This window comes from Monodelphis domestica, chromosome 3, assembly GCF_027887165.1.
Source record: "Monodelphis domestica isolate mMonDom1 chromosome 3, mMonDom1.pri, whole genome shotgun sequence".
NCBI classification, from domain to species: Eukaryota; Metazoa; Chordata; class Mammalia; order Didelphimorphia; family Didelphidae; genus Monodelphis; species Monodelphis domestica.
The window spans coordinates 96,232,425-96,246,411 of NC_077229.1; the positions used below are offsets into that span (position 1 = coordinate 96,232,425).

At 54.5% G+C, this 13,987-nt stretch overlaps 1 protein-coding gene across 1 annotated transcript; it reads right to left on the reverse strand.

Moving 5' to 3' along the window:
- Nucleotides 1-2,441: 2,441 nt before the first annotated feature.
- On the reverse strand, nt 2,442-5,159 carry JUNB (JunB proto-oncogene, AP-1 transcription factor subunit). The gene has a single exon (XM_001362627.5). The coding sequence runs from the start codon at nt 4,138-4,140 to the stop codon at nt 3,067-3,069; it is 1,074 nt and encodes a 357-aa protein (XP_001362664.1). The 5' UTR covers nt 4,141-5,159; the 3' UTR covers nt 2,442-3,066.
- Between the last annotated feature and the right edge of the window lie 8,828 nt (nt 5,160-13,987).

The window sequence follows — 13,987 nt, forward strand, 5'->3', positions numbered from 1 at the left end:
TAGCACACAATTGAATTAATAAGCTGTGCTGTATTTCTGTGGGCCTGGTAATGTGCCTGGGTGCTGGAGTGAGAAGAGGCTCTCTCCAAGAGTTTACGAATTGGTACCCTCATCTGGGATTCTTTTTTCTGTCCATCCTGACCCAAGTAGCCAAACCACGTGAATAAAGAAGGGCAGGGCCTTTAGACACCTGATTTATGCAGCTCTTACATTTTGCCACCAGAGGGTGGCCTTGCCTCAAGCTTCCTCAGTTGGGGAGCACAGGAGGGGAAAAATGACTTGTAGAGGAGCTTCATTGAATGGCAGAGTGGAGAGATGAATGAATGTTTGGGGTCTTGTGAGTCTGGGGTAGAATTTCTTTAAGAGAAGTTGAGGGTGGAGTGGTGTACTGCTAGGCCTGGACAGTCTATAACTCGGACCATGAGTTTGGGCTCTGGGATGAAATCAGGAATTTTAGGGACTGGTTTTCTTACCAGGAGAGGGAAGGGAGAACAAGCATTGTTCTCCAGGAGAAACTCCCCCTGCAGTGTCTCAAAGAAAATCGCCCCCCTACCCTTGCTCTGTGACCAGGAGAAAATTACCCCCTTTCCCCTGCTATGTACCCTTCCTATTTCCCAGGGTTTCTGCTACATTTGAAGGGAGAGATGTTGTTGGGGGAGGGGGGTGTATAAGGCACCAGCCCAAGTCAGTTATTCCTTCAGCTGAAGAGGCTTTTAGGGCCTTGGCTAGAAGCCTCCCTTAAGATATCATAACCCTTTCTTGAGACTACATTTCTAAAGAGTAGACCTGCCTCAATCCCTTCCTAAGATGTAGGAAAGGAATTGGGGGGGGGGGGGTCCTGGGGGCAGTACAACTGGCCCCTAGTTCTCTGAAACCTCAATAATATACCTACCCTACTTTCCTGTGATTGGTACCTGTGGGGGGAGGGCAGACCAGGGAACTAGGCATCAAGGATTTCTTGGGATCCTGTCCAGACCTCAGTCCACAGTGGGAAGAGAAACTGCCTCTAGGGTCATCAGAGATTGCTCCCTAACACCTTCCTGACTCTTATCGGGTCTCTTCCCCTCTCTACCATTCAAGTGCCAGGCACTTACCTCAATCCAAGGTTTGGGGGAAGGGGGAGTGTTGCAGTCCTGGGCATAACTGCTAGAGAAGATAGGTAGCCGCCTGTATGTCTAGTCTATTAGGTTCCCTTTTCCCCCCTCCCCCTATCCCAGGTGCTAGGCCTGCCCTGCCTGAGCCCCAGGCTGGGGGAGTGGGCGAGGCTGCATCGGCGCCTGTCGCTGGTGGGGCACCGAGGAGCCGACAGGGCATGACCAGACCTGGACGCCCTGGCATGGGAAGCTGGCACCACCCACCACCTGGGACTAAGGCGGGTGTGGGAAGGCGTACACACTGGAGGCAATCACCACCCTTTCTGGTCAGCCTGGCATTGGAGGGCCCCGCCTCCCCTCCCCCAGTCCCAGGCTGGCTTCAGGGTCGGTCCTGGCAGACGGGTTAAGGCGCCAGGCTGGGGGCGGGGGAGGAGGGCAGCAGACTGGACTTCTTTGCCACAGAACCTAACAGGTTCCCTGACGCTGTGCATTCCGTGTTTGATCCTTGGGACACCGCGTGTAACACCACAGACTCTGTCTTCCCAGCTCTGAATCCCGCCCATTGCCACAGGGGAGGGGGGTTTCCTGGCCTGGACCCCAGCCGGGGCTAGGCCGCCGCCCCACTTCTAGCTCTGGGAAAATCCCGGCCCTTCTTCCCGGTGCTCAGGGTCGGCCGGGCAACGTGGGAGGGGATTCCCGGAATAGGCCTGACCGCCGGCGCGTCACTGGGCAGAAATGGCCCATATATGGACATGACTTCCTGTGCGTCACAGGGAAAAGCCCCCTGGCGCGAGGAGCCGCGCTTGCGCAGCCAAAGGCCCACTCTAGCTCCCCTGTTGGGTCCTTTTCTCGGCAAAAGAAAGGTTTGGGTCCCGCCTCAAGGCGAGAAAAAGCCCCAACAACGTCATAGCCAGTCCCTGCGGCTTGGAACGGCCCTGGGCCACAGACTGCAGTTAGAGACACTCGAAGAGATTAATATGAGGACCTAAGAAACAGAGACCGACTGGAGAGACACAAAGACGCTACAGAGACTGAGAAAAGAGGGACATAGAAAAAAGGAAACTAGGGCTAAGGGATCAAGACAGAAAAAACCCAAGGATTCCTACAACATACATCTGGAGGGGGGTGGGGGGAGATATGGATAGATAGAAAGACTGATAAAGATAGATCTATTACAGAAATAGAGAGGGAGAGACATCTAGGATCAGTGAGACACCCATAATAGACAGGCTCTGGAGGCAGTCAGCCGGGGCGTAGGTGCTAAACCAGGTTGAAGATTCAAATGAGCCCCCACCCCATTCACAGCCCATTCCCCATCTTGTAATTAAGACGCCAGGGAGTAATAAATAATAAACAGTCTTTTTTTACTTAAATAAATTCAATAAAAAGTCAAAACAACAAAAACACGCACAAAAATGACAAAATAAACTTTAAAACCCAAGTGCTTGGGGAGACCGGATAGAGCCATCGGGGCAGGCAGGGTGGGCAGACTGGGATCGTCCCTTCCTAGGGGTCCCCTCCACTCCATTCCCCACCACCGCTGGGGCCATGTGCGGGCGGCGGGGCCAGCTCCGCCGCAGGGATAGAACTTCTTTCTTAAATACACAAATATATTATATTCAATATGAATCGGGTCTGTTTCCAGCAGAAAAAAAAACAACAACAACAAAGACCGTACAAAACAAGGAGTACAGAGGGTCGTCCCAAAGATGTGAAGGCCTAGGCCAAGGTGGGGCTTGTAAACTTCGAGATTGGAACCGATGGGTGAGTAAGGAAGGAAGGGAGCGAGCCGATAGGCTTGCTGGGCGGGGCCCCTCAGTCCAGTCCAGTGCCCTCCAGGTGGCCCTGCCCTCCTCCCTCCCGCGTCTCAGAGTCTGCGACCCGCCCATACCCGGGCAGAATCACGCGCGGCGGGGGCGTGAGGGGGAGAGTCAGTCACGCAGCCGGGTCCGTGGGTGGGCCGCGCGTGGGCTCAGAAGTTCTGCATCTTGACGGCCAGCAGCAGCTGGCAGCCGCTGTTGACGTGGCTCAGCACCTTCTGCTTGAGCTGCGCCACCTGTTCACGGAGAAGGCTGGCGGTGTTTGACAGCCCAGCGTTTTCGGACTTGAGCGTCTTCACCTTGTCCTCGAGTCGAGCTATGCGCTCCAGCTTCCGTTTGCGGCACTTGGTAGCAGCCAACCGGTTTCGCAGTCGTTTCCTCTCCACTTTGATGCGCTCCTGGTCCTCCATGTTGATGGGTGACACTGGTGGTGTCCCGTCCCTGCTGCGCGCCTCGGGTACCGTCTGAGGTTCCTCCTTGAAGGCCGCCAGCGGCCCCGCGCCTCCCGCAGCCCGAGCGCTCAGCCCCACCGCTGCCGGGTGGCCCCCGGGGAAGGGCGGTCCGTGTGGGAGGTAGCTGATGGTGGCAGTAGGGTAGCCGCCCGCGGCCCCTGCTCCGGCGCCCCCACTACCTCCACTGGCGCTGTAACTGGTGAGGTTGGTGTAGACAGGAGGTGGTTCAGGGCCCAGAGCCGAGGGACCATAAACACTACTAGGAGGAGCTGGGGGCCCTGCGGTCCCGGAGCTGCCACTGCTGCTGCTCAGTGACACGTTGGGGGGCGTCACGTGGTTCATCTTGTGCAGGTCGTCAAGCGCTTTGACGAAGCCATCTGCGAAACCCTCCTGCTCCTCCGTCACACTGCGTGAGTAGAAGTACTGGCCCGGCGGCGTGGGCGTTGTGGTGATGAGCCCGTTGCTGTTCTGCGCTATGAGGCGCTCCAGCTCTGGAGACGCAAGCTTCAACGAGCCCGCAGGGGCCTCGTTCTGAGGGGGAGGTGGCGGTCCCGAAAAGTAGGCGCCACCCGCGTCCTCTGGCCCCGGTCCCCTACCGTGCCCTGGCGCCTTGAGGCCGCGGTAGGGGTCAGTGGCAGCGGCCAGATTGAGAGCCAGGTTCTGTTTCAGCAGCTTGTAGTCGTGGAGTCCGAGTGCGCCGGGACCTCCCCGGCCATAAGCTGCTGCCGGGTACGAGTCATCGTGGTAGAAAGGTTGTTCCATCTTCGTGCACATTCAGGCGCCCGCGCGCCTCGCCGGCTGCTCCCGGCGCCCCCCTCAGCAGGGAGGAGGAGACAGACCACTGAGGCACAGGAGATCGGATGCCTAGATGCCCTCGGGGCACGCCTTGAGAGGCTTAAGTCTGATCAGTTGCTTCTGGCTTCCGGAACGCGCCTCAGTGCTAAACCGGGGTTCCTCTGCGGTGCTGTACTCTTCCCGGACTCTTGTCTTCAGCGGCCGTCCCCACCTCCCAAAGTCGCCAGAAAATAGTGGCAAGGTTCTTGTGTTGGAAAAACAGATCTGACAGACAGCAGGCACCCAAGTCCTGGCCTGGTCCAGTCAGTTTCCTTTTCGCCGCGCCCAGTTCGCTAGCTCGCTCGGACGATCAAGGTTCTATGGCTGCCGTTCTCAAGCTCCTGTTCCGAGCCTACTGCCTTCGGACTCCCCGCTTCTTTGCCGGCCTCGCTGCGTACCCCGGAGCCTTTATACGGCAGTGGCTGCGTAAGCGATTGCTGATTGGTCGTGCAGGGAACCAGGCCCCCGCCTCCTCCCGCACCCCACTCTCCCCCTCCCCGCCCAGTATGCCGGGGCTCGGCGTGGGGAAGGGGAGGAGGAGGCTGGCGTCACTGCCAGGAAGCGCGTGTCCTTGTAAACAGCAGCGGCGGCGGGACAGGGCCGGGCAAGGACAGGGCTGGGCTGGGACTGTACTGGGATGGGCCAGGGAGATCGGGGAACTAGGGGCCGGAGTAGGGGGCTGGAAGCCCGGCGTGGGAGAAACTGGGTCTGGGAGACAGAGCTAGGAAGAGGGGCCCTAGTATACAGAGATCTAAGATATGCGGGGTTCCGATGACCAACTTGGGGAATCGGGGGCCATGAAGTTCTGAATCGAGAAGCTGCTTTAACAAGCTCCCACTGAAATTCATCTACCCCTCTACTACAGAGAGCCACCCCACCTCCTACCCCCCCCATCCCCCTTCCCTGTCACACAATGTCTGTAACCTACTTGGAGCCTGCCTGATCCTCACATGCTAGTACCCCACCCGCACAGTCCAAAGACCCAAAGACATGCGTACTGCTTGTGTATTAGGAGGTGTACCGGAGGACCTAGAATTGAGAAGCAGGCAGGTTGGGGGTGGGGTGGCCAGGGTTATCAGTGAATTTGGAACTCCAGCTTCTGGTCATGCCCTGTAGCCCCCAACCCAAGTTCCGCTTGCCGGGACAAGGAGGGTCGAGGATGCCTGGGTTCCTATCCCAGTCTATGGGGAACTGGCACACCCACAGAATCACAGATTATCAGAGATAGAAGATATCTTGGAAATCATTAAATTATCCCCCCCCCCCATTTATTCTACGGGAGGAGGAAACAAAGGAGGTAGGGACTTATTTGCCCAAGGTCTCAAAGGTAGTAAGTAAGAAGCAGAGACCCGCCTAGAGCCCAAATTCCCTGACTCCAAGCCTAAAGCTTGTTTTCACCTCACTTCCTCCCCCTTGGGCTCTGGGTTGGTATCCGGGACGACTCCCCAGGGTGGTTCCGATCCCTGACTCTCTTCCTGGGAAACTTGCTTAAGAAAGAGCTAACTGCCGGAAATGTGGCAACGGGTCTGAGGAACTGGGATCTGGGAAGAGTCGGGGGGAGCAGGTACACGAACGGTTCACCCAAAGCAGGGGCAGAGATAGGACCACCTTCCTTTCCCAACTGGAAAAGGTTCAGACCTGCCTCCGAAAGTCAATGAGCCCCTTCTCTAAGCACCGCAATAGTCCAACTCTTCTGGGTATTTCCAAAATATCCGGGGTTCTGGTGGGGATGGAGGAATGCAGGAGGTTTGGACTTGGGAGAAAAGGCTACATAAGTGTTTTTGTCTTCATTTTTAGTCTCTTGCGCCACTAGCTGGTTTGAGAGGGGTGGGGGGAGGCCAGAATAGACTAGAATTTAATTCACCTGTGAGATAGCTTCCCTCCCCCAAACCCCAGCAGGTCTCCGAAGTCTGAGACGCAAATGGTGCCAAAGAAGTGAGAAGATGAACCCTAAATACCCTACATTCACGGGATCCCTTTAAGGGGGTTCCCAATAGAGCCCTGATTGGGGTGATATACCTTAGAGGAGGAGATGGGGGTAGGGGGCGGAGCTCTTGTCATTGCTATAGTAACAGAAGGGGGATCTAGGATATCGTCTGCCCCTGGCTCCCAGCGGAGACGAAGGGGCACAGTCTGAGAGCTCTTTGGGGCCTGAGATTCTTCCTGCCCGCCAGATGCCTGACCTTCATGAAGGCCACTAAACCTCTGTCTCATCGGGTACCCCTTTTATTCCTATTCCTCCAGATCTCTTCTCCAGACCCTTGAGATCCTTTAGAACTCTCCAGTCTCTGAACCTTTGTCCACCAAATCCCTCAATGCAGATTCCTAAACCCCAGCCTTCAGGACCCCTGCCTCGGAATTTCTGCCCCTTAATGCCCCATGGGTCTTTCCTCTGAATCGCTTCCCTCCGGTTTCCTCCAGCCCTTGCCCGGTCAAATTCCACCACAACCCCCAGCTCCCCTCGGCGTCCCAAGTCTATGTCCCGCCAGATTCAAATTCTGGTCCCCCTAATTCCATCTCCAACTCTCGAACTCTGGACTTCTGCCCAGCTGGTCCTTCAGGGTCCTGTCCTCCCTCCCCCCCATTCCGACTCTCTGGCCCCGCCTTCCCAGTCTCAGCTCTAAATCCAAATAAGGTCACAGGAAGGGGCGGGGCCCAGAGCCCGGAGACCCGGTTCCTGCCTGGTCCTAAGGAGGGGCAGAGCCGGGCCCCTCTCTGGCTAGTTCCAACCAGCCCCGGCCACCGCCCCCGGACAGCCCCCCCTCCGCCCCCCGGGCCTCCAGCTTTGTCTTGCCCCACCCTGCCCAACCCAGCCAGGTCCTGTCCCCCTGCCCTGGGGCAGGATCCCAGGGGAGCCTAGCCGGGCTTGGGCTAGACTTCACCCCATCCTGGGGCGGAGGTTGGGATGAGTAGGAGGAAAGCAAAACAGCCAGAAGGGTAAGGTCCGGGGCGCTGGCGTAGCCAGGGAGCCTGGAGCCTTAGGTGGGAAAGAGGGACGAAGAGTGACAGTTCCCATTTCATAGAACAGCTGGAATTATTGTTTAGGGCTAAGATGGTGAGGCATCGTGTCAGACCAGAGGTGGAACTTCCCGGCTGTCAGGGTGTGTGTCTCTGGAACAAAAAGGAAGTCTCACTTCCCTTCCCAAGAGGCCCAGAGCTGCAGCCAGGGGATAACAGAGGTGACTTTGGAGGGAGCTGTCCAGCCCCCACCTTTCCCCAAGGAGTACCACTGCAAGGAAAGGAGCCTTGTCTCAGAGTCAGGGCGTGCACGTTTGCATTTTGGTCCCATTTCTGCCCCTTACTAGTATAAGACTGACTCCTTCCCCTCCCTGGGCCTTAGTTTCCTCATTTGTAAACTGAAGACTTTTATTAGATAATCTTTTTCTGATTACATACAGAAGCAAAAATTTGGAAGAGAGGAAGACATAGCTAGAAAAAAGATAGGCATTGAGAAAAAAAAACATAGAAAGTAAGAGGCTGAAACAGAGAGAAACAAACTACTAGAGACAAAGACAAAGAAAGGACCAGAGAGATAGAAAAAAATGACAGAGACAGAGAAAGATGGAGTTGGAGGGGCACAAAGAAACAGAAAGACAGATGGAAAGAGAAACTTTGAGGCAGGGATGCAGGCAGACAGAGGAGCCAACCAAAGAATTAAAGGCTAGGCAGGGGGTTGGTTAAGTGTGGGGTAAGAAAATGAAAGAGGGGAAAGAGAAACTGAGACTAAGTGAGCAAGACATATACCTACAGAGCTGAAGGCAAGATGAAAAAAAAAAAGACAGATAAAGAGAGGAGTAAGTGAAGATGGTGGGGCAAGGAGGCAAGAGAAGGTACTGAAGAGGACCAGGAAGAGGACAAGAACTCTTATCTTCAACCCTGAATCCCCAACAGCTCTGTTTGGCCTAAGTATCTGCCTATCCCTAGGGTGACCCCTGCATTTGCTTCTTGTTCCTCAACCTGGCCTCCAGCCCAATGCCTCAAGCCCTCAGCTCTTCTCAACTTGGTCCCTCTCTCCATTCTCTACCTTCTTTATGTATCCCAGGCTGTGTGTGCCTGGCCAGCCAGTAAGGATGGGGTGAGTATGGGGAGGGGGGGAGTGAGTCGGGCTCTGTCTGGCCGGCACTTTGCCAGTCTCCCTGTCTCCCGCCCATGCTAATGACTCCCTGACTGACACCTGGCAAGACCATTGGGTTGGGGGAGGCCAGGGCCTCTACTGGGGCTTTCCCATGATAGAGAAAAGGGAGGGGATGGAGTGGGGGGGGAGAGCAACAGACAGGATGGGCAAAATGACTACTGGGGGAGGGGTACAGACTCTCATTCACTGGCTAGCCCAGGCCCCCCTTCTTCCCTTCTTCACCCAACATCCACCCACTGTTCACAGGAGTTCACACTCCCCAATCCATGGCCAGGGGTGGGCAGAGACCCAGAAGCTTTGGTGACTCAGCTCCCACAGTAGGCTCTGGTCAGCTAGAGAGATAGATATCAAGCTGAAGGAATAGGAAACGGGGGGGGGGGGGGGGGGGACTGAAAGAATGAGATCTAAAGACAGAAGTAGACACAGATATTATAAAGACAGGAAGGAAGGGAGAAAGAGAAAGACAGAGACCGGAGACTGAGGGAAAGAATATAACACAGACAGAAAGATGATCAGGGATAGAGTGCCTACTCCACCACCCCCCAAAGCCCCTTAAAACTAAGATTTTATTTGGGGGATAGAAACAGAGTTAGAGAGGTAGGCAATAGTCACAGAAAAACAGATGCAGAGAGACAGGAAAAGAATTGAGAAATAGCTTTGTGGTTGGTCTGCTCTGCTCAAAAATCATATAAAGCTGATCAAAGAAATAGAAATATACAGAAACACAAAGACAGAAACCAGAGAAAGAGAGAGACATGCAGGCCCACAGACCTTTTTATGTCTAAAGATATTTATTTGTAAAGAGTTAAGTATCAAAAGTTTAAAAACATGGGCAGTAGACTAAGTATTAGACAGGTCAGGAACAAAAGGGGGTGGCCAAGAAAAGGAATGAAATAATAAAGAAATGATGAAGAGGTTGGAAGAGGTTGGATCACCAGTACAATAACTGGTTCCAGGAGCATCTAATAGTGTTTGATGAATGTTCATTTTTATTTAATGGAAATGAATGAGAATGGGGATAGGGTATATATATTGTTGGGGGATAGAGCAAAGGTTTAGACATCTTGAAAAATGGAAGACCATCCCTGTTTCTCTGTCCCCACCAGTTTCTTGAGAGGGCTAGTCAGGCAGGTTCTAGGCTCAGGATAGCCTCACCCTTGTGGCCTATGTTTCTTGGGCACCACCACCCCCAGCCGCCCTGCTGGCGCCAAAGTCACCAACAGCCAGGTAGGCGTGGACAAAAGACTCTCCCCCCACCCCCTTCACCCAGTGCCTGGCACTATGAGCACTGCCCAGGCCTAGAGAGGTAGGCAACATCCACAGGACTCTGGACCTCTTGGAAAGAGGAAGCCCTTGAGGCTGGAGTGACTTCCCCCCAGAATGGGACTCTTTGGGGCTTTTGGGCATCGTGCCCTGCAACCTGACTTCTCCTTCTTATAAATAGCCTGGTGACCCTTTCCCCCAACTCCCCCCACAAAAACTGAGGTGGGTGGAGGAAGACAGGAGAGTCCCCCTGTTCAGTCAGCAAGCAGGCCAGCTGGTGCTAGAACCCAGAAGGCAGACTTCCTAGCTCCAGGAAGTAAGTGCTGGGGAGGGGGCAGGGCAGGAGAGGAAGTAGAGAAAGAGGAAGAGGTCAAACTCAGTGGGGAGCTGGGGATGGTTGGGCCCCTCCCTCTCTGCTTGTTCTGGGAGCCCAGGAGGAGGAGGAGGCAAGTGGCTGATTAGATTTGGAGTTATAAGGCCCTGAATTCAAATCCTACTTGTTATTTCCTGTGTGGTTATGAACAAGTTTCCTCATCTGTAAATTTCAGGAGCTGAATTAAGCAATATTTCTTATTGTCCCTTCAGCTTTAAATCCTGTGAAACTACTGGGGATGGGAAAATGAATCTTGGCTGAGTTCAAGAGGGGAGTTTGATTTCTAGCCCTAACCTTGGCACTTTCAGCCTTCCAACTCCTATTCTATGGACTAAGGGATGGAGAGGTAGATTAAAAGAGGAAGGAAAGTTTGAAAGGCAGAGGGATGAAGTAAAAAATGACATTGGATTTCAAATTAGTTCAAATCTTGAATCAGCTCCTAATACAGCACTTGTGTAAGTTTACCTTAGGCAAGTCCTTTCCCTTTTTCTGGGCTTCAAGTTTGGACTAGATATCTTCTGGTCCTAGATATCTGGACTAGATAACTTCTGATGTCCTTTCCAGCTTTAAATCAGATTGAACCCATGAGAAAAAAAGAGGAAGAGGTTGAGGTTGAGAAAAGAGTTTGAGGGAATTCATCCACCTCCCAGTCCCAAAGTTCCTTGGAATAGCTAAAGTTAGCTTCTAAGCCATACCTACTCTGGGTGCCTGGGGTTCAGTGCAGGAAGCAAAGCCTGAGTCAATACTTGGGTGAGGCAGACCAAACTATTATCCCATTCCTCAATTCCAGAGCTCCTAATTTTTCTTGGAAGTAGGAAGTACTGGGCCCAACATCTTCCCTCTGATTCATCCTCATAGATGTGAGAGAGGGGACCAATGCCCAGGTTGGGAAAAGAAATGATTCCCATAAAACCAATACCCATTTACCTCTCAGTGGGGGTACACAGTATTAAGGTCTTATATTGACAGAGAATTATTCTTGCAAGATCTTGAATGTGAAACCCCACAAACCAAGTGGAGACTCAGAGGGTGCTCCAGGGGAACAAGGACTGACAGTCTGGTGGGAGGAACAGATAGTTGGAGGAAGCTACTAGTAATTTCCCACTGCCCCATTATCAGTGCCCCCCAACCCAGGCCCCCCCCCCCCAGAATACTCTCAGAGAGGGAGGGACAGGCCAATTTCAATTGATTTGAGACAGGAAACATCCGTGTCGCTGTCAGGATGGAGGGTGGGGGGGAGAGGGAAGCAGGGAAGCAGGAAGGTCAGGGCTGGTTTAGTGGTTGTGTGTGTTCTAGTACGTTCTCCAGTGAGGGTGTCAGTCAGGGTCTGTGTCCTCCCTGGGTTGGATAGGTGCTTGGTTGTACATGGCTTTCCCGGGGGTTGTGTACTGAGTTTTGTTCTTAGTGGGTGATTGTCCAGGTTAGAGGTGAGTGTGTGTGTGTTTGGATCTCTTGCCTATGTGTGTTTACATTGAATGTTTGTGTATGTATGACTGGGTTATATTTGTGTCTTGGATAAGTATGGGGTGTGTGTGCGTGTGTGTCCCTCCAGCTGTGTGTCAGGGTTTTGGTGACCCTTTTTTCACTGTCTGATGGCCCAAGCTGATGTCTAGGGGGGAGGGAGGGCTGGGATAAGGGGAGAGCCGCCGGGAATCTCCAGTCCACAGGATGTTCCCGAGACACCAGACCAGACTTGGGCTTCATCCTTCAGTTCCTCCTCCTTTTCCCCTTCCCCCACGGCTCTGGCTGGCTAGCCTGAAGCCTCTCCACAGGGACCCAGGCATTCTGTGCCCTCAGCTCCTGGGGGCGGGGCTGTGTCAGGGCTGGGGAATGAGGGTGGCAGGGAGGAGGCCCCCAACGGGCCAGACGGGTTCCTCTTCATTCCTCCCACCGCCTCTCACTTCCTGGGTGCATGGCAGGAGGTGGGGATGGGGGGAGGGGTGTGGTGGTAGGGTGTGGAGAACTAAGGCCTCAGGGCCAGACCTGGGGGTGGTAGAACTAGACCTTGTGGCCTGGGGTAAAGAGGAATGGGGCCTGGGCCTTCTAAGACAGCTCTTGAGGAGACCCACTGGTCAGGACCTTAGAATCTGTCCAGGGACTAGGAATGAGGGGCCTGAGGACAGGAAATGGCCAGAGGTTGAGGGAATTTCCTGTGACAAAGACTAAAGAAAGTGGATCTCCAGAGGGTCTCAAAGCCAGAAATGAGAGGATGTAGAGCCCTCAGGGAGAGCCTTTTGGACCAGAACTGAAGAATGGGAGATATGTGTTGTGTTCTCAGAGGGGAATCCTGGGCCTCAGGGACAGACCTGAGAATTGAGGGGAAGGAGTTCAAGGCTAAGAACCTCTAGCAACTAGCCCTATTCTATCAAGGGCTCTCCGGGTCAGGGACCCACCGGACAGGGAATAGCCACCAGGCTGAGACCCATCTCAGTCTAAGTCAGTTGCTAAGCAGGAGCAGGACCACAGGAGAAGGGGCTGAGCCAGGGGTTTGATGTCTGTGTCCTCTTGGGGCTGGGGCCTGATGTGAGGTGAGAGAGAGGAGGTAAGATGTTTTGAGTCAGAGCCCAAGTTGCAGGGGTTGGTGGGGGGGCATCAGCAGATAACTTTAGCTCTGAAGTTAGGACAGGAATGAATAGGATAACAGTTTTTAACTGTTTCTCTACCAGCTCTCTCTGCAAAAACTTCCTGTCTGATGGGGAGCTGGTTCCCCCAGGCTTCATTTGTTCCCACATAGTTATTGCACACATGACTTTGGCATGTATACTACATAGTGCTTATCATGCAAGCTGCCACATACATGCTATATTGGGTGGTCCCTGGGTTTGTATGTTCTCACCAACTGAGATGGACATTGGGGCACAGCAAAAGCATGTTTACTTGAGCTGGTGGGCCCATGATCTAGGGCCACCGGGTGAGAGGCCAAGGCCTCCCCAGGCCTGGGTGAGTCACCCCTCCCTATACACACACAAATCCATGCTGGCCCTTCCCAGATCCTGTATGGAGAGTGGGGCCAAAACAGCCACCTGGGTCCTGATTTCTAGCCCTTGGCTGGAAAGATGTGATCTAAACATCTGGGCTTCCACCAATAGTCCTAGGCTGGGACTCAAAAGTCCCTTCCTTAGTCTGGGTTCCAGCTGCTCCCCACTGCACTCCATCCTTACCATCTACAGGATGGGGTGGCCAAAATGGGCCTTCCCACTGTGCTGTACTCAGTGCTTCAGCCCAGACTCTCTGGTCTCTTGTCAGACTAGGCTGTCCGGCTGTCTGTTGAGGTGGAGTGAAGGGGGCTGAGACCCCCCGGGGACCCCCAAACCCCACCCCCCCACTATCGAGAAAGCCTCGGAAGAGATGATTCATAGGGTGGATCCCCCGCCCCCCAGGACGCTGGGGACCCTGGGGTCTGAGTCACAGCCAGAGAGGGAAGGGCACTGAACCCTCTCACCCCAGGCCAGTCTGGGCGGGTCAGGAAAAGAGGGTTCCCCCCCACACACACACTCCCAACTCTCCAAGCCCGGGCAAGCATAGGAAGCTCTGGAAGAGGGGGGGGGGGTTAGAAAAGGCCGGAAGTCACGGTTCCCATGGAGATGGGGGCGCAGCTGGTGGCCCCGTTGTCCCAGCCCGGGGAAGCCCCAGCCTGGTTTCAGCCCGGCAGGAAGGGGTTAACAGCTACACTTCTCTCCCAGTTTCACAACAGTCTGAAAAGCCCCTCAGAGCGGAGAGGGGGGAAGAAGAGGGGGGCAGCGGGGGCAGGTGTGGGACGGGGCTCACACGCAGTGAGGAGGCGGGGGGGGGGGGGGGGGGGGCACGTAGGGAGGGAACCGACCACGAGCCCAGCCTTCCCAGATCCTCCTACCACCGCCCCTCCCCCAACCCCCTCGGGACCAAAGCACACGTTTTCCCCAGACGCGTACAAACCCAGATGCACTCAGTCCCTCCCCATCCACCACGGTTTCCCCACTCCCCAGGAGAACGCATTCTTCGTCACGCACGCACGCACACAGATCCTTTCCCCACCC

Excerpts from the sequence above, each read along its gene's own strand:
- JUNB (XM_001362627.5), bottom strand. The coding sequence starts at position 4,140 with ATGTGCACGAAGATGGAACAACCTTTCTACCACGATGACTCGTACCCG.